We start from the raw sequence: 22971 nt of genomic DNA, 5'->3' as shown, positions 1-22971 counted from the left end.
AAGTGGAAACGCTGTGTCACAGTTTTGATGTGAGACTTGTGTGTGGCGTCCCGTGGATCGATATTCCTGCTGAACATTTCAATAAAAGAAACATAAGGCTGCAGTTTGTAGCATGTGACTCCTGCGCTGTATTGTGGGGCCGCAGAAGCAGTGGGAACATTTTCTCAGAAGGTGTTAAAAACTTCTTGGTAACAGATGCACTCTAATACACACACATAAACACACATGCATACATGAATAGATTGGGACAAGATTGGAATAATGAGACTTCTGTTGGACTCATCTCAGGTCACATTTTAGGTCTCGTGCTAAACATACACAATGGAGGGAATACGATTTCTCAGTGTCAATATTAATGTACTGTAGCACAACTATTATCCTTCCCAATGCCTCCTCCCCTTTCCTCTGTCACCCTACATCACTCCTGTTCTCTCACTCCCACCCTCACTCTCTACCTCCTTTATAACCCATCACTCCCATCTCACTTTTCTCACTCCTTCTTGCTGTTTGTATCTGGAATGGACACATTTGTTTTCCTGGGAAGGAACCAAGTGCCCGATAACACAGAGCCATAATGCTTCTTTTTTTTTGCTAAATCAGATTTATTTTGAGTAGCATTACTGGATGTTGAGTTTTGATATTTTGGGCAGTTTTTTTTTACTAAAACTAATTTGTTCAAAGAAATTGGATATGAGGACTTATTTTTTGTCTCTAAAGGATAACATTTGCTGAGAGTTGTCTGAGCATGCTTTTGCACAAAAGAGGAAACTGGCAAACAACATTATTGATTAAGTTTACTGAGAATTTGGATTAAATTTCAGTTTGATCAGCACAATTTCACGAAGAAGGATAACTGGATATCACAGGACACAAACTGGTAAGAAACCATGTTACTCCCATCCTGGAAATAGCACTCAGTTGGGCATTACAGGAAAAAAAGACTTAGCATTATTATTTTATTATTATGTTAGTATACATTTTTACATTATTAACATCTTTGTTAGTCAGCTGGCTTATGCTTACTCTGAATACTCCCCTATGTGGAGTCTAAATACTCAGTTGTTTTGTGGTCTCATATTGAAACTTTTAAAATCTGTACCAATATACAAAGTATGAGATTAAAAGATTAGTCATGAAACTATTGCAAACCAGATGGTTGCACATGGTGGGTAGAAGAGCATGATTAGCTTTTGCAACAGTGTATTTGTCACTTATATGTTAACTTTTCCTGTCAACAGATATGCGGGGATCATCCCCAGGCTCTGGACCAGAAACATAGACCAACACTCCGACCTACAGACAGACTGACAGCCGAGGCAGAGTAACTGTGGAGACGGGCAGCGTGCCGTCCAAGGACCCAGCCTGACGCACGGAGACGGACAGACAGACAGTCTGATGCCAACTGTCTCCGCTGTCAATCTCACGGCACCACTCCTCCTGCTGTTGCTATGGGCAACCCACCCCACCATGGCAACCAACTGGCTGTAAGTCTGGCGTGCAGGGGAGGAAGAGAAAGAGGGAGTTTGTTTGTCATGCTATAACTTTTAAAAGATAGTGACGTGTCTCTAAATCTCTTTCTGTCGCTCCCCTTTCTTTCTTTGTCTCTCTCTTGGTGACCTTTTCTCTTTTTTCTCTCTCTGCCTTCACTGTGCCTTCTCTGTCTTCTTTGTCTGTTGGTCTTTCCCTCGTTTCCTTCCTCTCTAAAACTCTCCCCATCGTTACTTCTTCCTCCTTTTTTTCTGCCTTCTTTTCTTTCCTACATGCTCCTTCTTGTTCTTCCTTCTCCTTCTTCCTCTTTCGCTCCCTCCCTCTACTTAATTATGTGTCCTCCCTTTTTCTCCAATGCTCAATAATCTGTGAGTCACTATACCAATCCCCAACGTTGTGTCCCAGCTCGCTGGCGAGGCTGCCCCGCTCCAGGCCCGTGTCCGGTGCTGCCCCTGTGCGCGGCTGAGGGGGCTGTCCCCGGGGCAGGTGGGGGTGTGCAGGGCGCGGGGGGAGGTCATGGAGTCCGTACGCAAGGCAGCCGAGATGGTCATAGAAGAGGTAAGACCAGAGAGCCGGGAACGTGTCAGGGTCGTGAGCTGCAACCGCCATCACTGTTACTGTCATCATTATCAGCCTCACCACCACTAATTTCATCAGTATCATCATCATTATCAATGTGTGCTGCTCACTGCTGTGTTTGGTCTATTTGTCTCTGTCCAACTCAGTGCCAGCACCAGTTCAGGAATCGCCGTTGGAACTGTTCCACCACCCCACGTGGGGTCAACGTGTTTGGCAGAGTCATGAACCAAGGTACGCCCCTCAGGATCATGGAAACGGAGTCAAAGAGAAATACCTGGACTGGACTCACTGCTATGGAGTCAGTGATCGTTTTGATATATACTTCAGAATCATATAATGTCCGCGCCATGTGCTTCATTTTCACATCAGGCACTCGTGAGGCGGCCTTTGTGCATGCTTTGTCCTCGGCGGCTGTGGCAGTCGCTGTGACTCGAGCCTGCAGTCGGGGGGAGCTAGAGAGGTGCGGCTGCGACAGGAAGGTCAGGGGGGTCAGTCCCGAGGGTGAGCTTGGATTCAGTCTCAGAAAAATTTTATATTCATCCTTGATCATTCATCCTTGATCAGTAGTCTCTCTCTCCTGACGCAGGTTTCCAGTGGTCGGGGTGCAGCGACAACCTGTCCTACGGTGTGGCCTTCTCCCAGACTTTCGTGGATGAACCAGAACGGGCCAAAGGGCTATCGACAGGCCGACCGCTCATGAATATCCATAACAACGAGGCTGGCCGGAAGGTTGGTGGTAGTAGTGCACTCTGATGTCACCACTGGTCATTTCCAACTCTGACGTGTGTGAGACTCAGTGAGAATCTGCTCCTGTCATCTCCTCTTCCATCCACCGTCCCTCCACCCTCAGGCCATCCTTCATAACATGCAGGTGGAGTGTAAGTGTCATGGCGTCTCTGGCTCCTGTGAGTTGAGGACCTGCTGGAAGGTCATGCCTCCATTCAGGCGTGTCGGCGCTGTGCTCAAGGAACGTTTTGACGGAGCCACAGAGGTCTGAGAACACACCTTTTCCCTTGTTTCTTCTCTTCTTCCTCAGCTCAATAGGGGACAAAATTAAAAAACATAATAAATTAAATCATGGGCTTTTTGTACCGATGCAGAGATACCTGATCTGAAACCCTATAAGCTCTGCTGAGGCCTTGAAAGCTGACCCCTCTGACCTCATCACCCTCCCCCTAGGTCCGCCTGACTCGTATAGGATCCAGGACGGCCCTGCTGCCCCGTGACCCCCAGGTCAAACCCCCTGCTGCCAGAGACCTGGTGTACCTCGCTGCCTCCCCAGATTTCTGTCGTCTCGACCCTGACAACGGTATCCCTGGGACTGCTGGCAGGCGGTGTAATGGTGAGAGCTATATTCTCATCTACTGCAGCACGACCCTCTCACAGGAAAAGAACAATCCGGATCAACCAATCAATCAATTAAATCAACCAACAGTTCCAAATAATTTGCTACAGGAAAAGGGTGTGGTTAATATTTCCTCTGTATTCATTTGGCAGTGGTGTGCCACCACAGCAACGAAATTACCATCACTGCTAGAGAAAATAAGAAATTAAAATTAGCATTGTAATTTAGTCTTACTATCTAAAACTATAATGAGTGTAGTCCAAATGTTTTAGAAGCAATTATTTTACTATGATTAAACAGATTTTTAGCACTATAACGTCAACTGGAAACATAACTTATAACGACAGATATGGACAAAGCTAAAATTAAACCCCGATACATCATAGCTGCATAAAATTACAGAGGAAACACTGACTTATCTTCTGAAAGAATAACTATTTCTCCCACATACCCTAGGCACCTCTCGACTGGCACCGGACGGCTGTGAGCTGGTGTGTTGCGGGCCGGGGTACCGAGCGGGCCGGGCTGAGGTGGTGCAGCGCTGCTCCTGCAAGTTTTCTTGGTGCTGCTCAGTCCGCTGCCAGCAGTGCAAGAACACAGTCACTATCCACACCTGCAGAGTGTAAGAGGGTCCGAAAAAGAGCCGACGCACGGAGCAGACAGACCCTGCACTCCACAGCAAACAAACCAGACAGACACACTTACACACAAGACATAAATCACTGGAACACAATGGACAGTTTTTCACACTGAAGCAGTGAGGCCAGAGCTAAGCTTTAGTATTCTCTTTTTAAGGCTGGGCGATATGGTTGAAATCAATATCACAATAATAAAGGATTTTTTTTTTCAATATCAATATATATCATATGGCTCATGTATGCAAAATCATGTTAAATAATCAAATTAGTGTTCATCCCACGGAACCAAATGGTAATGTTAGGTGTGAAATTTTCAAATAATACTCCCTAAAATTTCATACCTCATTTTGATATAGTTTTTCAATAAAATTTGCTTGTTATCATCAATTTAGACAGCAGAATTGTGTCCCGATATCCCAAAATTACCATATCATCTCGATATGATCCCACTGAGAGACGAAACGATAATATCGAATTATCGCTGAGCCCTATTGTTAATCCTGCAAAATTAGGGCACATGTAAAAACGGAGATGAATGACGAAGCGTAAACAGTAAGGAATGTACATACAGAAATCACCACTTCTTCTCCTTAACTGACACTACACTCAAATTCATGATACTGAGACAGACAGGCAGGCAGGCACAGACATGTGTGTGTTCACGTACGCATGAACACACACTCAGCTAATCTCACTTTGAACTGACAAAGCTTTTAAAGCTGAAATTAACCATAACTAACAGGGAAACATTACAGCGCTATTTTTGTTTTATGCATGCGTCTATGATTTGAGTTCAGTGTCATAGGCTAGCAAGTCTGTACATTTACTGTATTTATGTCTTTTGCCTCTATTCTGGCTTATTTATTTGTATATCTGGCATTGAGTCCTTGCTTCACTTCTGACTCCATCAATGACACCTTAAACAGCAAGAATAACTTTGACTTACATCAGTGTCTGTCTTGTGTTTTGTCCCTCACCCTGAGTCTTTTGTGATGTATGTTACTGCACAAGCAGTGCTTTTAGGGCTGTTCAAGGAAACATCATTAAATATAGTAGTTTATCAAAAATACCATAAGAAGTGTTTCTTGAGTTCCTTATTGACCAGACATGCCCGAGATATCGCCACACTTCATATTCCAGACTGAGGCACCTTGCTGCAAAGTTAATCTGGTCAAATAAAGTTTTTTCTCTTATTTGTGGTTTGCTGTGCATTCAATTTCTCCCCTTCAAAAATACAAAAAATGATCACTATATTTTCATGTCAGTTAAACCATTTTATTACAAACGTTCTGTGATTACAAACACCCAGAAATTTACTAGGAAAGGTTATCATCTCAATTTCTATCAAGATGAAGATCTATTCAAAATATTACAGCTTAATTTGTTATATTATCAATCACTCAAAATTGGTAGTCTAGCAATAAAAAAAAAATCTGGATAAAATAAAAACTCAAGTTTCAAAAATGAATAACTGCTAAAATTTCCCAAAATAACAAAGTCATAGAATTAATACAATATACACAAAAAAAGAATAACATATGAATTCATTTCAAAAAAGTCACCTGCAGAAGGGAAATTGGTGACAATGCACTTGGCCTTCCCAAAATTCACTGGGAGTTGGAAGAAAGTAACCGTTACCAACAGCTACCTCGGTTTGGAGTGACAATAAATCTAGTGCTTTCTTCATTCAATTCCAAAGGGTCAGAAAAGAAAGCAAATACAGTACCACTTAACATTAAGTTGCCCCTCTAACTGTGTAACTAACCACTGTCCACTAAGAAACTTAATGTTAAATGTAACTAATGTGTTTCCCCATTTGTATTTCCTTAAACTGGGTTCAAACGCCACAATAGGCCGCAAACAGCAAGCAAAACACAAAGGGGGCCGACGGCAGCCATATAAATGTTTCTTTCTTAAAGAGGGGGGCAATAGTGACAGGCAAGGGGGGCCCGCCCCACCTAGTATTGGCAGGGAAAACACTGCTATTTCTAAAAGCTTTAAGAAAAGGAGAGAAGTGAAATTTATGTTTCTCCTACTGCATTCGCTGCACGAGGGACACTGTTTTGCTCCTCTCAGCCTCTCTCAATATATACTTAGAAGGCACAATCAGTGTACATGTATTAGAGTAAGTCTCAATGCCATTTCATCTCCCTTCCCCATGGTTTTGTCCTCTTCTATGATGGCCATTGGTCCGTCTCATGTTTTGTATTCACCCCACCCTATTTCTTACTGCTTTTCATCCCTCACTCCTGTTCTTCATCTATAGCAGGATGCAGCGTTTCTTGGGTTTGGTCTCAGGAGGTTCCAAGGCTGCCAGGATGGCCTCATCAAACACGTTCTTCAGCCCTCTCTGGTTGAGAAGGGGAGAAAGAAACATGTAATACAGCATGTTAGCATTCCTTTTTTTTAAATGTTCTGCTGCATGCATTTTGACAATGCCATGAACCCCGACCCCGCACCTGTGTGAGGGCAGAGCACTCCACATATTTGACAGCCCTGAGGTCGCGAGCCAGCTTGTCCCCACTCTCCGAAGACAGGGGGCGCTGCTTGTTCTTGGCCAGCTTCTCAACGGTGTTGCTGTCATCCCGCAAGTCCACCTGAGTGCCCACTAATAGGAAGGGTGTGCGTGGGCAATGGTGAGAAATCTCAGGAACCCACTAGAAAAAAAAAAAGAAAAAAAAACAAAGACAAAAAAAAAATAAAGATCAAAATAGATATTTTCATCCTTCACTGTCTGCGTAAAACACATACTGAGAGCAAATGCTTGAGAAACTTTTCTTTTAACAAAAATGTCAAGGCCATGTTCTTCAATCAGTGTATATAGGATAAAACCAGTGACATTAATTTACTGACCTTCTCCCTGACGTTCTCAAAAGATGAGGGGGAGACGACAGAGAAACATACGAGGAATACATCTGTCTGTGGGTAGCTGAGAGGACGCAGCCTATCGTAGTCCTCCTGACCTGAGAGGACCAATCAGAAAAATGGGTTTTTCTATTGGATTCAGAGTGACAGAAATAAAGCAAGCAAAGAGTCTCAAAAGATATTCACATTACCTGCTGTGTCAAAAAGGCCAAGTGTATAGGGCTCTCCACCAATCATAACAGTCACTGCATAATTATCGAAAACCTTTGGACACACAAAAACAAAGGAATATAATGTGACAATACAAAAAAGTGGAGATAATATGTCTGATTAGATTTTCTATTAAGTATAAGAAAAAGTATTAAAAAAGAAGGTTGTAGGTTGTAGTAAGTAAATAATCTGTTAACAACATACATCTTGGCATGACTCCTTCTCTATGCAATCCACTTACCGTAGGCACATATTCTGAGGGGAACTTGTTGGTTGTGTAGGAAATCAGTAGGCAGGTCTTTCCTACCGCACCGTCCCCTACCACTACACATTTTATAGTCTGCATCTACGGGGATAAACAGACAAACGAACATCAGGGACACGCCAGGAAAGCTACCAGACAGAAGGCCAGACACTCAGACAGAGAGGAAGTACATTCAGTACAGTAAATACATAACACTGTGAACTTTATCTCCGCAAGGACATCTTTCAGACTTCACTTGTGGCTCTATACAGCAGACCAAGTGAGACAAGATGGAGATACATTCACTACAACAAGGCTAGGTAATAATAGCAGTGACAGTAACAGTGAGAGCTATTTTGTATGGGACTACCGACAATATAGGGCACATCTCTCACTAGGATTGAGAAATGCCGTTGGGAAACTGGAAGGAATAAGGAAAAATCTTCCCAACATAATTAAAACTAGGCTTGTTATTACATGTGTGAGCTTAATATTGATGACAGTGGAAAAAGTTTACTTCCGCATAGGCTACATACCAAAGATTTGAAGTCAAGAAAAAGCGACGTCGGCCTAGCTACAGTCCAAGCGGTTTAGCTGCGGATATTAGCCGACACTTCCGCTAAGTAAACAGATTATCAAATAAAGTAAGGAATGAAAACTGACGAAACTTCTGGCCCACAACTAAACCTTGTAAATTCTGCCGAGATCGTTTGAAATAAACTATGGACAGATTACAACGAGACACCAAAGCTGAAACTGTGGCTCTCACTAGGTGGTTAGATAGAGAGAAGTAAGGTTAAGGTTGATAAAGTGAGAAAATGGATGGCCTTTCTGACCCCTCTAATAGTTACATCAATTACTAACAAACTCAATCTATGCAGAAAAAGACCAGCAAGTAATTTCATAGCCAGCTAAAGCTATATGTAACATTTAATGACAACTTCATTGACAAGACTGATGTTACCATTAGCTAAGTTAACGTAAGCATGTTGGCTAACTAGGTTGATACTTTTACACTCCGCGGATATACCGATGAACGAGCGTTTCCTTTCGGTACAAAGTTTGTAATGTTAACGGACTATCCTAATACAAGTGTCTAAATGTGTATTAAAGTATAATCGATCAACTCCGACTGTTTTTACAACTCTACTCACCGTTTTTCTCCAGACAGGTTAGGCGTTGGTTACATCCGGGTTTGAGAGTCGAATTACTTTTTGCGCAGCTGCAAACCAGACGCGCCACAGTCATAGCTATAGAAACGGAAACACTGCCACCTAATGGACAGAATTGCATACAGGGCAGTCAGCATCCACATTTTTATATCACATAAAAATAATTAACAAATCTCCACAAGTATTGGCACCTTTGATGATGAGCCAACAAAAACTGTATAACACAAGTCGGTCTTGGACTACTGAGACACACGCACACACACGCACGCACGCACGCACGCATACACACACACACACACACACACACACACACACACACACACACACACACACACGAGTAGTAGTAGTAGTAGTATTAAAGAATAACATATATTCTAATATACTTACTAGCTCCATTTATACGAAAGGAAATGGTTTTGGAATACTTTGCAGTACGAACTGTGACGTTTCTATAATTTATATATTTAAAAAAAATTTGATGAAAGCCTCACAGGAAAACCTTTATTTTGAAAAAAGAAAACCGGCAGTTGAAACTAGTGATTCTAACGCTGACTTGACAGTAGTTTTGCTTCCTTTGTCAGACTGACTTCCGTTTTCATGTTTAGTGCAGGTATCTGGAAAATACATTTGCCATCCAGGTAGCAAATAGGATATCTGTTGCTTTGATAAACTTTAGCAGTCGTGAGCGTTTTCGAGACGGAGCAAGTAAAGTGTCTTTCCTTTCAGCTTGACAACAGTTTGAGTCCATAATTCCACTCCATCCTTTAAGACCGACTATTTACCTAGCTAGCTGGCTATCATCAGCCAGCTGAATTACCTAACATGTTTCGATACTTGAATGACGTTGATGACAACCCTTTCATGATGTAAGTATTCACATTTATAAAATACTACGTTTGCACGGTGTTTTCCTCTTTGCTTTACATGTGGAAGGAAATCTGCATACGATACATGCATGCTAGCTTTTTAAATGTGTCCTGAAGCAGGTACCTACATTAGCTAGCAAGCTCTGTAGGGCCTACCATAGTCCACCATATTGGATGGCCAATAACAAGCAAGCCATCTAAGCTCAACAAGAACCCCCTCACTTGATTAATCAAGCAATAGCTAACTAGTCAGCTACCAGTACTCAAATGCCGTTGCTTTTCAAATTATAGCCACGTAATTTGGTTATTCCAGTCCCGTTTTATGGTTTGGGATTGAATTGGAGGTATCATCCTATTCTTAATTAAAAAAAAAAAAAAAAATGTATTTTATTTTATTTTATTTTTTTTGTATTTTTTTTTTGTATTTTTTTTTTTTGCAGATTATGGCAATAACATCGCCAAATAAACCCAAGTAAACCATATGAAAAATGCATGCAACTGAAAATTACTATGGGTTATCCTACCCTGCTAAATTTGTCATACAGTGTGTTTTATAAATTCCTATATTATTTGCATCTTGTATACACCTGTGTGTGAGTTTGCTTTATGCACCCGGCTACACCTGTGAATTCACACAAGTTTTTTCCATGAGCAGGAAGGATTAAGTGTAGTTTCTGATTTCTTCCAGGGATCCATTTGCAACTCACAGGCAGCAGATGAGGAGTCTGTTTGGATCATTTGGCTTTGAACCGTTTCCTCTTGCCCCCCAGATTCAGCCACCCCGCGCACCTCACCTACAGGTATCTGGGTGTTTCTGAGTGCAACTGTATTCATGTGTTACATGTGTAATTTAACACATTCATCTTTATCATTTTGTGTCTACTTTTTGTGTCCTTTGTCTTCTAGGCTGGTGCTCTGACCCCTTTTGGCATGATGGGAATGGTGAGTAGTTGCTTCTGTGTTCAAATATTAATAAGTGCATTTAAATGCACACCAAGTGTCCATTAAGTAGTTAATTAGATACTCAAGTATTTCATTTTAAACCTGGCACGTCTACACATCATATCTTCATATCATACTTCGGCAGTTTATGGTTCTTTTGTAAAGTCAGTCATTAGACCTAAATGTGTCCGTAAACAAAAATACTGAACATGTATAAATTACTTTAATTCTCATTGACAGTCACGCACTTCTTCACAACAAGCTACAAACATGCCCAGGGCTCATAATTCACGTCCACGTTCTTACTTATGCTGTTTCACTCTTAACCCAGTTGTCACACCTGAACACTACCGATATTAGCTGGGATAGTGAGGCAATTATACAACTTATTCCATTAAAGGATGCACTGATACCGATACTGGTATCGGTATCAGTGCCGGTACCAGGCTAAAATGGAATATCGGTATCAGAGATTTTACCCAAGACTAATATCCGATACCCAAAGCCATGAGTAACATGTAAGAAAATAAAAGCAAACTGTCTTGATTTTATGCATTTGTGGCACATAGAAGCCTGTAATTCTCAAATGGTAGGAAAAACAAGGATTTTATCTTAGTAACTTTGTCCATTTGACCCCAAACTAAGGAAGTAAGCGTGCACTGTTCAGTAAAAGTAATGGATCGGATCGCTACTCTGTATCGGCCGATACATTTTCGTACTCGGAATCGGTGTCGGCATTGAGAAAGTCGTATCGGTGCATTCCTAATTCCATTTGCTGTTGGTTATACAGTTTCTGGTAGTTACAGATGAAGATGGATGCACTTCAGGTTCCGTAGTTATATTCTGAATATTCTATGTATGCAGACAAAAATGTTTCTGAACAGGATAAGAAGATGCATATGAACAGCTTATCTTGAATAAGACCTTCAGTGGCATATGAGCTATCATACAGAACACACTGTTGGTGTAAAAACTCAAACATGCTTCTCATATGCACTGGGTGTGAAATGTACCTAGCTGCTTATTGACAAAATACATTGTGTTTTACCACGGCACTGTGGACGCCAAGAGACAAACCCAGGTCAGTCAGTCAGTCAGGGGCCGGGCACTCCTCTAACTTTATCATGATGCACAGCACTTGAGAGACTGGTTTCCTACAAATCATCATGTCTGTTCTTCATTAGTAAAAGGAAGTAAAAGTTCTCTTGTGAAAATTGAAACTATATAACTATGGATCTCTGTGGGACTGCACACAATCTGTACTTCGTAATTTTCTCACCTCCAATGAGAGAATTACCAGTGATCACTGGATAAAAGACCCAACCTCTGCGTTTTCATTCAAGCCTGCAATTATATTGTTTCTTTGATAATTCAGCTTTTGAAAGTTCTATTTTGCTAGTGAAAGGCATGCTTTTCCACTGGTTTTTAATAGGTCAGGGGTGAGAGAGATTATGGACACTATCGGCTATGTTTGAGAGATTAACCACTCAATTTATAGTTGCTCTTTAATCAAATGGGAATTTTAAAGAGTTCCTTTATCATTTTCACAGGGTGGAGGGTTCATGGATATGTTTGGGATGATGGGAGGAATGATGGAAAACATGGTGAGTAGTTCTGTCAACCAGCTCCAAATGAACAGAAAGTAATTACCCTCTTGACTGCAACCAGTCTGACCACAGTACTCCTTTTCACCTTGTATTTACTGTTCTTTCTTGTCCTCCAGGAAAGAATGTCCGGTTCACCAAGCTGTCAGACGTACTCCTCCTCAACAGTGATCTCCTACTCCTCCTTAGACTCAGGGGCTCCGAAAGTCTTTCAGCAAACCAGTGAAATGAGAACGGCACCTGGAGGGGTGAGACTAAAGCCCCTTTCACTCAGATAAAAGAAGCCGGCTTATTGGAGGCTTTGAGTTTTGTGTGAAACGGTCAGACCAGCATTTTCTGACCACCAGTGAACCGCCTCCTGGCTGTCACGAAGCCGGTTCAAAACCATGTTTTGTGCTGTGTGAAAGAAGTTTAAAAAGCTGTCTTTCTTATGCATTACATGGTATAAGTTGTTTTGAAGTGTTACGCTATATTGTGAAGATAACCAATCAAAAACTACTACACGCCATTGCGTATGTTTACTTACCTGCCTGTGCTTGTAGATATCGGTGCCGTTGAAGACTCGTTCTTGGGTTAGATATGATATCTTCTCTTGGCAGCGGTCAAGTTTTTTTAAAGATTTATTTTTTGGGCATTTTATGCTTTATTTGAGAGATATAGTGAGAGAGAGACAGGAAGGTATGGGAGAGAGAGCGAGGGGAGGACATGCAGCAAAGGACCACGGGCCGGATTTGAACCCAGGTCGCTGCGGGAAGGACTGAGCCTTATGGTACGCTGGTGGCTCACCCTGGTGGCTCACTCGGTGAGCCACCAGGGCGCCCCTCGGTCAAGTTTTTTTAGATGACTGGTCTGCATTACTTGTAGCTGTAATTAGCTTCCATCGCCTCAGCGTTCAAACAATAAGAAAGATAGTAAAAACATAAACAAAACTTCTTCGGCACCATCTTTAACAGCTGATCAGTGTAAACAAATGGTTGGGCATGTCTTGCGTTGCACAGCGAAAAAACCAGGGATTGTGTGAAAGGGTACAGAATTTGGCCAATTGATGGCTTACAGGCACTGTGAATGGGTTTGGAACTAGCAATGCCGCATTTTCAATAATGCCTTTTTGCCAGCTTAGCTGCCAAATGCTAATAGTCCAGTTAGGGAGGAATAGTCAGTTTAATGTGAGTAGACCTGAATTATCCTGCTAGGGCCATGTGCCCTGCAGTCAATAATCCAGGCAGGATTTTGACCTCCTGGTCTCATTAACATGTAAAGTCACCAGTACTTGTAGTGACAGTAAATATGTCATGTATAAATATCCTAGTCATTATACAGACAGTTAGACCTGAGTTTATTCAGAGGGCTGACCATGCTGATTGGTTTGGTAAACTTAATTTCCTGTCACTCCTCAGATCCGTGAAACGCGCCAGTCGATGCGTGACAGCGAGAGCGGTGTCGAGCGTCTGGCCATCGGCCACCACATCGGGGACCGCGGGCACGTAATGGAGCGCGCACGAAACCGCCGCACCGGAGACCGCGAGGAACGACAGGACTACATCAACCTCGAAGAGAGTGAGTCGTGGAAGGGCAGATACTTTCATGAAACTTTACAGAAGGTTTTCTAAGTAAAATTGTTCATAGTAGGTGAATATCCTACAAATCTCCCTGATCTTTGAAGATCAGAGAGGATGCCATCGCTGAATTTGTGGAGAGTAATGCAAAAATTATTGATCGTAAAGAGTAATGAAAGCAGTTTTATTACTTAGAGTTTAGTAATGCTATACTTTCAAAATTAGATCTGAGAAATATGGGATATGTTACTTATCTACCCGCCCTCTGTCCCTACCAGGTGAGGCTGCAGCTTTTGATGAGGAGTGGAGGCGGGAGGCAGGGAGATACCCTCCCCCAAATGCCCGGGGGCTGGACTACGGCCGAGATCGGCGGGCAGGAGGCCAGCAGCTGGCTCTTACTGCCCCTCCTAGTTCCACGTCTCCTCCTGCCCATCGGCACGAGTCCCCCAGACACCCCCCGCCCCACACCCGTCCCCGTTACGACTGGTGAGAGGTAGGCGGAAGCTAAAGCGTTGTGTTTTTGATCATATGAATTAGGGATGGGACGATATGCTTATCTCACAATACGCGATACGGGGTTCATGATTCGATACAACCACGATGTGATGTAATAAATACAAGTTCAATGACAAAAAAATATGACTGTGCAGAATTATATATATTTCTGAGCCACAAATCCTCGTAGCAATGGCATTGGCTTGCTAGAATGTAAACAACAATTTAAAAATGTCATGATATAGTCTAAATAATATAAGTTCAATGGAGAGCTTGTGAAATTGTGATGGGCAAGCGGTCACATTTGTGATTACTGCAGCAGAATAAAATGTAGCTAATATCGCGATTCATTCTTCTGCACTACAATACGTATTGTCATATGTTTGTATTGTGATAGGTTGAATTTTGATATATCGTCCCATCCCTAATATGAATTTACTGCTTTTACCACCTCTTGTAATGATAAAATAAACACTATGGCTGTGCTCTGCTCTGCTGTCCCCCCAGGGCTCACACTTGAGAAGGTGAGCAGAAGGACGGAGTGGAGGGAAGCGTTCCCCGATGCTGTGAACCAAGCCGAAGACGGAAGTTGTTGGTCATCACAACTGACCGTCATAGATGTTTGATATGACTGGACTGTCTATATATAAACAATATATTACACACACACATCAGAACCACACACTTGGTAGTTGCATTTACAGTTCTACTTCTCTGCTGTTACTCTCAACACACACAAACACACATGAACACACACACACACACACACACACATGCATCCTTGTGCAAACATGCGTATAACCACACTCACACACTTTGTATATAGTTACTCATTCTCAAAACTTGACATGCGTTTTTGCCCACTGCACTAAAAAAAAAAAAACAGTGCCACACTACAGTACATACATCTGCTGTACAGTCCATTTTATGTTTGTGAAGACACTAGTGTGTCTGTGGATTGAATTGTATACTGTTGACTAATTAAACTGACTGAATAGAAGATCATTAAACATTGTTAGATAATTGCAAGCCGAGTTGTGGTGATTCTCTTCTCTGTGGTTGTTCTTATGTCCTAGAGATAGATATGCATTTACTGTTCATCTCTGACTCAGATAATATACTGCTGCAATTGACATTCACTCTTGAATGCACAAATTAGCCATACATTTGTTTTCATGTTGTGTGTGCGTGCGTACTCCTGCTCCCTCCTCCCTATGCCAGATATCTGCAGGTCATGTGACAACCAGATGGAGCACACTAGTAGAGTGTAGCCAATGAAAAATCCTTCTCTCATGACAGACAACCACTCCCTCGGCAGATTGTCTTCCTCTCCTTTTTCTCTCTTCAGTGGCAAACCATTGCTGTATCTTTAATTACACCTCCCCAACTATTTTTAAACGCACACCCTGCCTCCAGCGTGTGCTGCTCTTGTGCTGTCACCTGTCTACCTGTGTTCTTGTCTGCTGTAGTCCCTATCTTTAGATCTCAGCCCGTCAGTTAACGTTGTTGTCCAACAATGCACCCCATTTTGTGCATCTGTCTTTGCTGGGATGCATCGTCTCTCCCATCATCATTTCATCTTCCTCCTCTTGTCATCCACAGCTAAATTATACAGATGTTCAGACCAGATTTCCAACAAATCCCTCCTTTTCAGCCAGTTATGATGCCATGGGCCACGCTGCCTAGATTTGGCTGCCGTTAAAATTACCTATTCATGTAAGCAGTTTGTTGGGACAATATTTGCACAGATGTCATGAGTGCAAGTTAGCAATGATGCAAGTACTGATGAGGGGATGTACACACAGCAAGCCGAGCCAAACAATGACAGGATTGGCAGGAGCTCTGGAAGACAATGTTGAATGCACAGGTCTAGAACAGACCAGTGAAAAGGGCTTCAGTGCAGACCAGGACCTGTCTTTGATCAGCGAGGTTGGGCGAACCTGGTTTAGTTTAGTATTCCACAGCCTCCCCTCAGCTATTCTGTTTTCTGGCATCTTCACTGAAAAGAATTGCCTGTAACCCCTCTGTGCTCCCCTTGCTGTTCCACTGTATCCCTCTTTCCACCCTCTTTTTTCTCCTTTCCCGGTTTCGTTCCCTCCCCTTTTCTCTGCATCTTCCAATGACTCACGCGTTCCCCCTCCCCCCCCCCGTGTGTCACACGTTTTTTTTACCCCCTCTCCTCCCTCCTCCCTCCTCCCTCTATCTCTCCCTCTCTTTCGCCCACATTCGCTCACTTTCTCTACCAGGCTTCAAACAGGCTGCAGGTAATGTTTAAAAAGATCGATCTGTTTCTTCATTCCCTCCATCCCTCTCAGCCTCCCTCCTCCTCGTCCTTTCCTACTCTGTGTTTTTCTGACCATCTCATCTCTCCATTGGTCCATATTTTCAGAGCAGTCACTGGCTGAACAGCACAGGTACCATCCTAAATTGCACTGGCTTGTGTGTCTGGAGCGGGTTGACAGTACATTCATTTAATAGGTATGCATTATTAGCCCTTGATTTATGTTTGCTTGTGTATGTGTGTGTGTGCCAGAATGTTCCTAGGGAGCATCTGTTCCACAGCTTTTCATCCCTAAGGCTGCGTCACTATCATCAGATTGTGTGCAAGAGAGGAAGAGGAAGAGAGTGTGAAGTCCTTGTGACTAATGTGCCATTGAGGCATCTCAAAAAGCCTCTTTATTGGAATGGAATGTCTATTAAATGTTTGTTTTTTGATATTTTATGTCTCTCTCTCTCTCTCTCTCTCTCTCTCTCTCTCTCTCTCTCTGTCTTCTGTCGCCCTCGCTTACGTATATTCATCGATTTCTTAGCAAAATGAGGGTGAATCATTTTATAATCCTTCCTGTTGTTGCCTTTTCCCTACAATTGCTGATTCCGTTTTCAAGGTTTAGCTCAAAACTGGTGTTCAAATAATGTGTGGTGTGTGTGTCGGTGTATGTGTGTGTGTGTGTGTGTACATGTTGTATGAACATACATCTGTAGACTCGGATATACTATACATTACTAATGTTTTAATACAGCAAATGGGCTCCTGAAGTGTCAGAGTTTGTGTTTCTTACAGGATGTCAATAGTGAATATTGTTGCCAGGGAGATCCTGGACTCCAGGGGAAACCCCACTGTGGAAGTAGATCTGCATACCAACAAAGGTAAAAAAACCCAACATATTAGATGGTTACACAACTGTCAAGTTTGTGCGTGTCTGTATTAATGGGCTTGTCAGTGTATCTCTCTATTCCAAACCCAAAACCTTCCTGCTTCTTATCCTCTAATGACAGTAAAGTTGTCTTCATTTAAACCCATCTTGTCTTTTTCCGCCCCTCTCCCCGCCTCCTCGCCCTCTCTCCTTCTATATATGTACCTCTCTCTCCACCCTCCACCCCTCTCTCTCTCTCTCTTCCAGGTCTGTTCAGGGCAGCAGTGCCCAGCGGAGCGTCCACTGGCATCTACGAAGCCCTGGAGCTCCGAGATGGAGACAAAAATCGCTACAAGGGCAAAGGTGAGCGCTTGCGGGAAGGTGTACGCTCTCTGTGTCTTTCTGTCTCTTGTCTCTCTTGTTCTCTCCCTTGTGCTTGTCTGTCTCTGTCTGTCTCTCTCTCTTTGCTTCCTCTCTGTGTTGTCGTATGGGGTTTTGTGACGGTGATATGGATTGACAGGACTAGTTTTCCACAGCTCCAAATATATATTTTTTTCTGTCCTGCTGTCTAAGGTGTACTCAAGGCTGTTGGCCACATTAATGACTCCATTGGACCTGCCCTCATCCAGTCGGTGAGTAGGAGTGTAGGTGTGTGTGTAATGTTATGCAGAAATATGTATAGCAAAGAATGGGATGAAGAAATCTGTCTACTGTGTGACTGACATTTTGTTTCTTTCAGGGAATCAGCGTGCTAGAACAGGATAAACTGGACAACATGATGATTGAGCTGGACGGCACTGAGAACAAATGTAAGAATCATGGAAATGTCAAGCATGGTGATGATGTGTGTGTGTGTGTGTGTGTGTGTGTGCGTGTGTGTGTTATGACATATAACATTCTGCACCAGTAGTCACCAACTACACCCATGTGATGATGTGTGATTGCTAATATGTTTCCCCCCTAGCTAAGTTTGGGGCCAATGCTATTCTTGGAGTGTCACTGGCCATATGCAAAGCTGGTGCAGCAGAGAAAGGTGTCCCCCTGTACCGCCACATTGCTGACCTGGCAGGAAACAGAGAGCTTGTCCTCCCAGTTCCTGTGAGTCCCTTCGTTTTAATTTTTTTGGAAATGTAATTGGTCCAAACACGAAAGCCCCGAATACATTCTCCTTTCCTTTATCTGTCCCTCACTCAGGCATTCAATGTGATCAACGGGGGCTCCCATGCTGGTAACAAACTGGCCATGCAGGAGTTCATGGTGCTTCCTGTAGGGGCGGAGTCTTTCCGTGACGCCCTGCGTGTGGGGGCGGAGCTCTACCAGACTCTGAGAGGGGTCATCAAAGAGAAGTACGGTCAGGATGCTACCAATGTGGGAGACGAGGGCGGGTTTGCCCCGAATATATTGGAGAACAGTGAAGGTGAGCGATGAAATCCCCCTCCTCTTCCCCTTGATAACCTGCAGTGTTGCCTGACTTCTTCCTGGTTCTCTCCCCTGTGCCCTCAGCCCTGGAGCTGATTAAGACCGCCATCGAGAAAGCCGGCTTTACCGACAAAGTGGTGATAGGGATGGATGTTGCTGCCTCAGAGTTTTTCATCGAGGGCAAGTACGACCTGGACTTTAAGTCTCCGCCCAATGCCGCCCGCCACATCAGTGCTCAGCAGCTGGCCGACATCTACCAGGGCTTTGTTAACGACTACCCAGGTGTGTATTGTGATGTGTGTGTGTGTGTGTGAAGGTGCTTTGTTTTTCTCTAACATTATTTATGTTAACCTACAAAACTTTGTGTCTGTGTTTGCAGCTACTTTGCCCTATAAAAATGCCTATTCATCATTAAGGACAAACTAGGGGAGATCATTGATTTCCACAGGTCACACACACACTGACAGGCTCAAGGACACAAGGTGTCAATGTTGATAGCTGGTTCAATTGCTGTCTGTGAATGGACACACCAGCCCATCTCTCATATTTCTGCCATCACTTCCTAGAGAGAGAGGAAATGAGAGAACAAGAGAGCTTGATGTCTCCTCAGCTCAGCCTCTCCTCCTGACACTTGGGCCTGTTAAATAGGTTTTAATTATGCGCTACAGCGCACATTTGGCAAGCTGGGAGCTCTCTGATGTAGCTCTTTACCCCATCAATGGTGCACTCCCTACTGTGTGTGTGTGTGTGTGTGTGTGTGTGTGTGTGTGTGTGTGTGTGTGTGTGTGTTTGTATGTGTCTGTGTGTGTTTGTAAATGCATGCACGTGTGTCCATTTAAAAACATTAGTGGTTGTGAGAACCTTTATTAGAGGCCTCACTGATCTCCTAGCCCCATTGGCCTCCAGGTCAGTAGTGTAAAAAATGAGGGGTTCTCATAGCAGGCCATAATGTAATACTTTACACACACACACACACACACACACACACACACACACACACACGCACACACGAACACAAATTATCTTCCCCATCTCCCTTTCCCTCAGTGGTGTCCATTGAGGATCCCTTTGATCAGGACGACTGGCCAGCTTGGACCCAGCTCACAGGCTCAGTGGGCATCCAGGTAAGATGGGACAACATATTCTGATTGGCTGGCAGTGGATTAGTTCAGCCGGTCCTTGGTTGTCATTGGTTCATGTTGGTCAGTGGAGCAGAATTGTTGGTCAACGGAGTAGAATTGGATTTACATACATGGAGCCACAATGTAACTGTTAAATAGAATGTTGCCTGTTGAAATGCCATGAACAGACCTGGTGCGATTGCTGTGTAGAACAGAAACCAGTCCAGTGTTTCTGTAACAGTGTTGTGTGACTTGTCCAGGTGGTGGGGGATGATCTGACGGTCACTAACCCCCGCAGGATAGAGCGAGCCCTGGAGGAAAAGGCCTGCAACTGCCTGCTGCTTAAAGTCAACCAGATTGGCTCTGTCACCGAGGCCATCAAGGCGTGAGTTGAAGCAGGCTGTGGTGTTTGTGTGCATGTTTAGTCTGATGTATTTATATACTGTACACTGGGTCTATTTTAATAGCATAGCTTTCTACTATGGGTATAATTTTCTGTATTATTCTGATTGCTGCCCCCGCCCGCCTCCCCCATCCTCCCCATCCTTCCCATCCTTCCCTCTCAGGTGTAAGCTGGCCCAGGAGAATGGCTGGGGGGTGATGGTGAGCCACCGCTCAGGAGAAACAGAGGACACTTTTATAGCCGACCTGGTGGTTGGCCTCTGCACTGGACAGGTAACACACACACACACACACACACACACACACACACACACACACACACACACACACACACACACACAACACACAACACACACACACACACACATCTGGGAAGTGCTGTCTGCCATCTACAGTATAGACCATTGAGGAATATTGTTATTTAATTAAAGCTGTCCATTGGCCAGTGTGGTAGCGTATTCAATTCAATTCAACTTCATTGTCATTCCACCTTACATAAGTGCAGAGTGAAACAAAAAAAGCTTTTTCCTGGGGTCATGACGCATTAATGAGACAACACAAAACTAAACAGTGCAACAACGCGACAAAGGTAGGTCACAGCCCATTCAGAGTCAAAACGAGACAATACAAAACAAAACAGTCATCGTTATTGTAGTAACCAGAATGGGAGGGTAAGCATTGCAACATTAACAGTATTAGCAATTTTAACTTTAACATTAACTTACTACGTACAAGCAATTTCCTCTGTGTGATCCCTGGTGTTTTTGTCTCCCTTCAGATCAAGACTGGAGCTCCCTGTCGATCAGAACGCCTGGCCAAATATAATCAGCTCATGAGGTTGGTATTTAGTATCTTATATTGTATATACATGTGAAGAGAGGCCTAACATCTTTTTATAGCACTTATGTAACTACTTCTCTTCTGTATTTTCCTTCTCTTTGCCTTTCTTTCACTGTCTTTCATCCACTATTCTTTTCTTCTCTTTCACGTTCATCCGCCTGCTCTGCTCTGCACTTCTCTCCATTCTTCTGTCTCACCTCCCTCTTCCTCTCAGGATTGAGGAAGAGTTGGGTGACCAGGCCCGCTTTGCCGGGCACAACTTTCGCAATCCCAGTGCCCTTTGAGTGCCAAGGCTGATGGCAGTGGCACACACACACACACACACACACACACACAGGCACTCACACTCACAAACCTCACACTATGAGGCCCTGACAGATACTTAGCAGAGATAATCACTCACCTTCCTCAGAGAGGCTGTAAACACATGGAGACACATTACAATTAACTAGTTTTCGAATCACTAAAATGCTCAGACAGTGCACTGTAGCTACATTGACCTGAGGCTTCGGCAGGCTGTTGAGCAAATTGACTACAGCTGACTGCAGCAAAAACCTGGACAAACCCTGGTGGAAAAATCAGTGTTTCACCTCTCAGCACAGACAAGCACTTTCCCTTACACACTTGTCCTTTTCGCTCTCTTTCCTGCTCCCTCTACCCGTCTCCTTTTGACTTCCCGCACAAGTGTTTTGATCTTTTGTGTCCTATTGTTTCCTCTTCCTCCCGTTCCTCCTCTCGCTCCTGTTCCCTGTGAAAACACTCAGTAACTTGCCACAAAATTATTGTCTGTTACTTCTTCAGCCTAAGGTTAAAAAAGCTCAATAAAAAGATATGTGTTAACTCTAACCACAGCTCTCTGTGTATTTCTTTTGTTGCAGAGGCTCTGTGTCTTTTTTCTCTTCTTATGTGTCCTAAGGAATGTGAACCCACTTGGAAATTTTGGTGGAGTAAAATGATCATTTTAAGAAAATCAATCTAAGGGCTGATTGAGTGAAGATGAATAACAAGATCAAGATGAATAACATGGATTGAAATATAACAATAAAATAGAAAAATAAAATAATAGATTATTATAATATTGTAAATGTTTGATATAAATTATTACTAAATATTATTATTATTATTATTATTATTATTATTATTATTATTGTTATTAGTAGTAGTAGTAACAGTAGTAGTATTAATGTAATAAAGATCTTGGCTATTCTCGCCTGAATTAAATAATGAATCATGCATATTTTAATGGGTTACAGCATGTAGGACGGTATTTTACATTTTGCAACTTTACACTGATAAGCGCGCGCCCTCGAGTGCGCCCCTTCACAATCTGTTTGATAACAATGCGCCGGTTGTTGCTACATTGTAAAAACACGGTTGCAGATTAATCATCGGCTGCACGTTACAAATGGAGCAGCAGAGGGAGCGCGAGCGCGAGGGGCTCGTGCCGGGTGAAGGCGGGCGCGCAGGCGCACTGAGACCATCTTTCGGCGAGGTTGCCATGGTTACCACACAATAGGAGACGGGACAGGGGGCTGTGTGAAGGGGAGAGAGAACGACAGGAGAGGAGGGAGGAGGTCTGCAGACCCGCTTGACTGGACACACCGTTGCAAGCTTTCCCAGACTGAAGTGAAGCCTCGTCTAGATGTGAGACAGACAGGAGCACAGGGAGCCGGACAGGGAGAGATTCATTGTTACGAGGCAATTAGGCTGTTGGAATAAATTTGAGAATTTCATCCAAACCAGTTGAGGCTTTTTTTTTGTCTTTCACGTGGCCATTATTATGCTCATATAATTATATCGTGTGTTTTTTGTTTTTTTTGCTAAAGCCTACCTCTTAGCTAAGACTTGGGCCTAGGCCATTGTGTCAAGACATAGGCCTCTAAGAACAAAGGCAAAACCTATGTGGTGTTCTTCGGGGTTCATCGCGAGATAATGTCAGACGGATAGTTTTGGCCTAAAGCAGCCTCCCCCTACAGTAAAGGTGACTCTGGAGGGAGAAGACTAGGCAACAGAAAAAAAACCCCTCCCTCTTGATCCCCTCCCTCTTCAGA

General features: G+C 43.3%; 4 protein-coding genes across 5 annotated transcripts; 3 read left to right on the top strand and 1 right to left on the bottom strand.

Moving 5' to 3' along the window:
- Window positions 1–1395: 1395 nt before the first annotated feature.
- wnt4b (wingless-type MMTV integration site family, member 4b) lies at window positions 1396–4038 on the top strand. The gene is given in 9 exon segments (XM_071516628.1): window positions 1396–1484; window positions 1894–1934; window positions 1937–2046; window positions 2214–2298; window positions 2437–2568; window positions 2654–2796; window positions 2918–3058; window positions 3247–3409; window positions 3869–4038. Coding segments are annotated over 9 exon segments (1074 nt in total).
- A 1273-nt stretch (window positions 4039–5311) lies between these two features.
- Window positions 5312–8583, bottom strand: cdc42l (cell division cycle 42, like). Its single transcript, XM_071516491.1, has 6 exons — window positions 8524–8583; window positions 7367–7471; window positions 7107–7179; window positions 6904–7013; window positions 6510–6707; window positions 5312–6400 (listed from the first exon to the last, which is right to left on the bottom strand). The coding sequence occupies exons 2-6, from the start codon at window positions 7469–7471 to the stop codon at window positions 6311–6313; spliced, it is 576 nt and encodes a 191-aa protein (XP_071372592.1). The 5' UTR covers window positions 8524–8583; the 3' UTR covers window positions 5312–6310.
- Window positions 8584–9128: 545 nt separating this feature from the next.
- Window positions 9129–15011, top strand: mlf2 (myeloid leukemia factor 2). Its single transcript, XM_071516479.1, has 8 exons — window positions 9129–9407; window positions 10096–10207; window positions 10314–10349; window positions 11900–11953; window positions 12073–12201; window positions 13351–13510; window positions 13788–14002; window positions 14512–15011. Exons 1-7 carry the CDS (start codon window positions 9364–9366, stop codon window positions 13997–13999), a joined length of 747 nt encoding a protein of 248 aa, XP_071372580.1. The 5' UTR covers window positions 9129–9363; the 3' UTR covers window positions 14000–14002; window positions 14512–15011.
- A 1150-nt stretch (window positions 15012–16161) lies between these two features.
- On the top strand, window positions 16162–21204 carry LOC139641586 (gamma-enolase). Of its 2 annotated transcripts, XM_071516071.1 has the most exons (13): window positions 16162–16268; window positions 17066–17151; window positions 17406–17501; window positions 17712–17770; window positions 17878–17947; window positions 18103–18236; window positions 18333–18555; window positions 18642–18839; window positions 19605–19681; window positions 19939–20063; window positions 20245–20353; window positions 20859–20917; window positions 21135–21204. In XM_071516071.1, the coding sequence occupies exons 2-13, from the start codon at window positions 17067–17069 to the stop codon at window positions 21202–21204; spliced, it is 1305 nt and encodes a 434-aa protein (XP_071372172.1). In that variant the 5' UTR covers window positions 16162–16268; window position 17066. The 2 variants fall into 2 exon arrangements, with proteins under 2 accessions (XP_071372172.1, XP_071372163.1); XM_071516062.1 differs by lacking the exon at window positions 16162–16268 and having other exon boundaries at window positions 17067–17151.
- The last annotated feature ends 1767 nt before the right edge of the window (window positions 21205–22971 follow it).

The sequence above is a fragment of the Centroberyx affinis genome, unplaced genomic scaffold (assembly GCF_046629955.1).
Source record: "Centroberyx affinis isolate AG114_WGS23_722 - 3 ecotype Tasmania unplaced genomic scaffold, CSIRO-AGI_Caff_v1 ptg000035l_1, whole genome shotgun sequence".
In the NCBI taxonomy this organism is placed as follows: domain Eukaryota; kingdom Metazoa; phylum Chordata; class Actinopteri; order Beryciformes; family Berycidae; genus Centroberyx; species Centroberyx affinis.
The sequence above is the reverse complement of the archived record's forward strand: the minus strand, read 5'-3'. Positions and strand labels throughout refer to the sequence as shown.

Bases quoted from the DNA above. Each gene is read 5' to 3' on its own strand.
- mlf2 (XM_071516479.1), top strand. From the start codon at position 9,364: ATGTTTCGATACTTGAATGACGTTGATGACAACCCTTTCATGAT. The intron at 11,954-12,072 runs GTGAGTAGTTCT...CTTGTCCTCCAG, and splicing joins GAGGAATGATGGAAAACATG to GAAAGAATGTCCGGTTCACC. The intron at 13,511-13,787 runs GTGAGTCGTGGA...TGTCCCTACCAG, and splicing joins CTACATCAACCTCGAAGAGA to GTGAGGCTGCAGCTTTTGAT.
- cdc42l (XM_071516491.1), bottom strand. From the start codon at position 7,471: ATGCAGACTATAAAATGTGTAGTGGTAGGGGACGGTGCGGTAGGAAAG. The intron at 7,014-7,106 runs GTAATGTGAATA...TGGTCCTCTCAG, and splicing joins TGGCCTTTTTGACACAGCAG to GTCAGGAGGACTACGATAGG. The intron at 6,708-6,903 runs GTCAGTAAATTA...TTTTTTTTCTAG, and splicing joins TTGAGAACGTCAGGGAGAAG to TGGGTTCCTGAGATTTCTCA.
- LOC139641586 (XM_071516071.1), top strand. From the start codon at position 17,067: ATGTCAATAGTGAATATTGTTGCCAGGGAGATCCTGGACTCCAGGGGA. The intron at 17,502-17,711 runs GTGAGCGCTTGC...CTGCTGTCTAAG, and splicing joins AAATCGCTACAAGGGCAAAG to GTGTACTCAAGGCTGTTGGC. The intron at 20,064-20,244 runs GTGAGTTGAAGC...CTTCCCTCTCAG, and splicing joins GTCACCGAGGCCATCAAGGC to GTGTAAGCTGGCCCAGGAGA.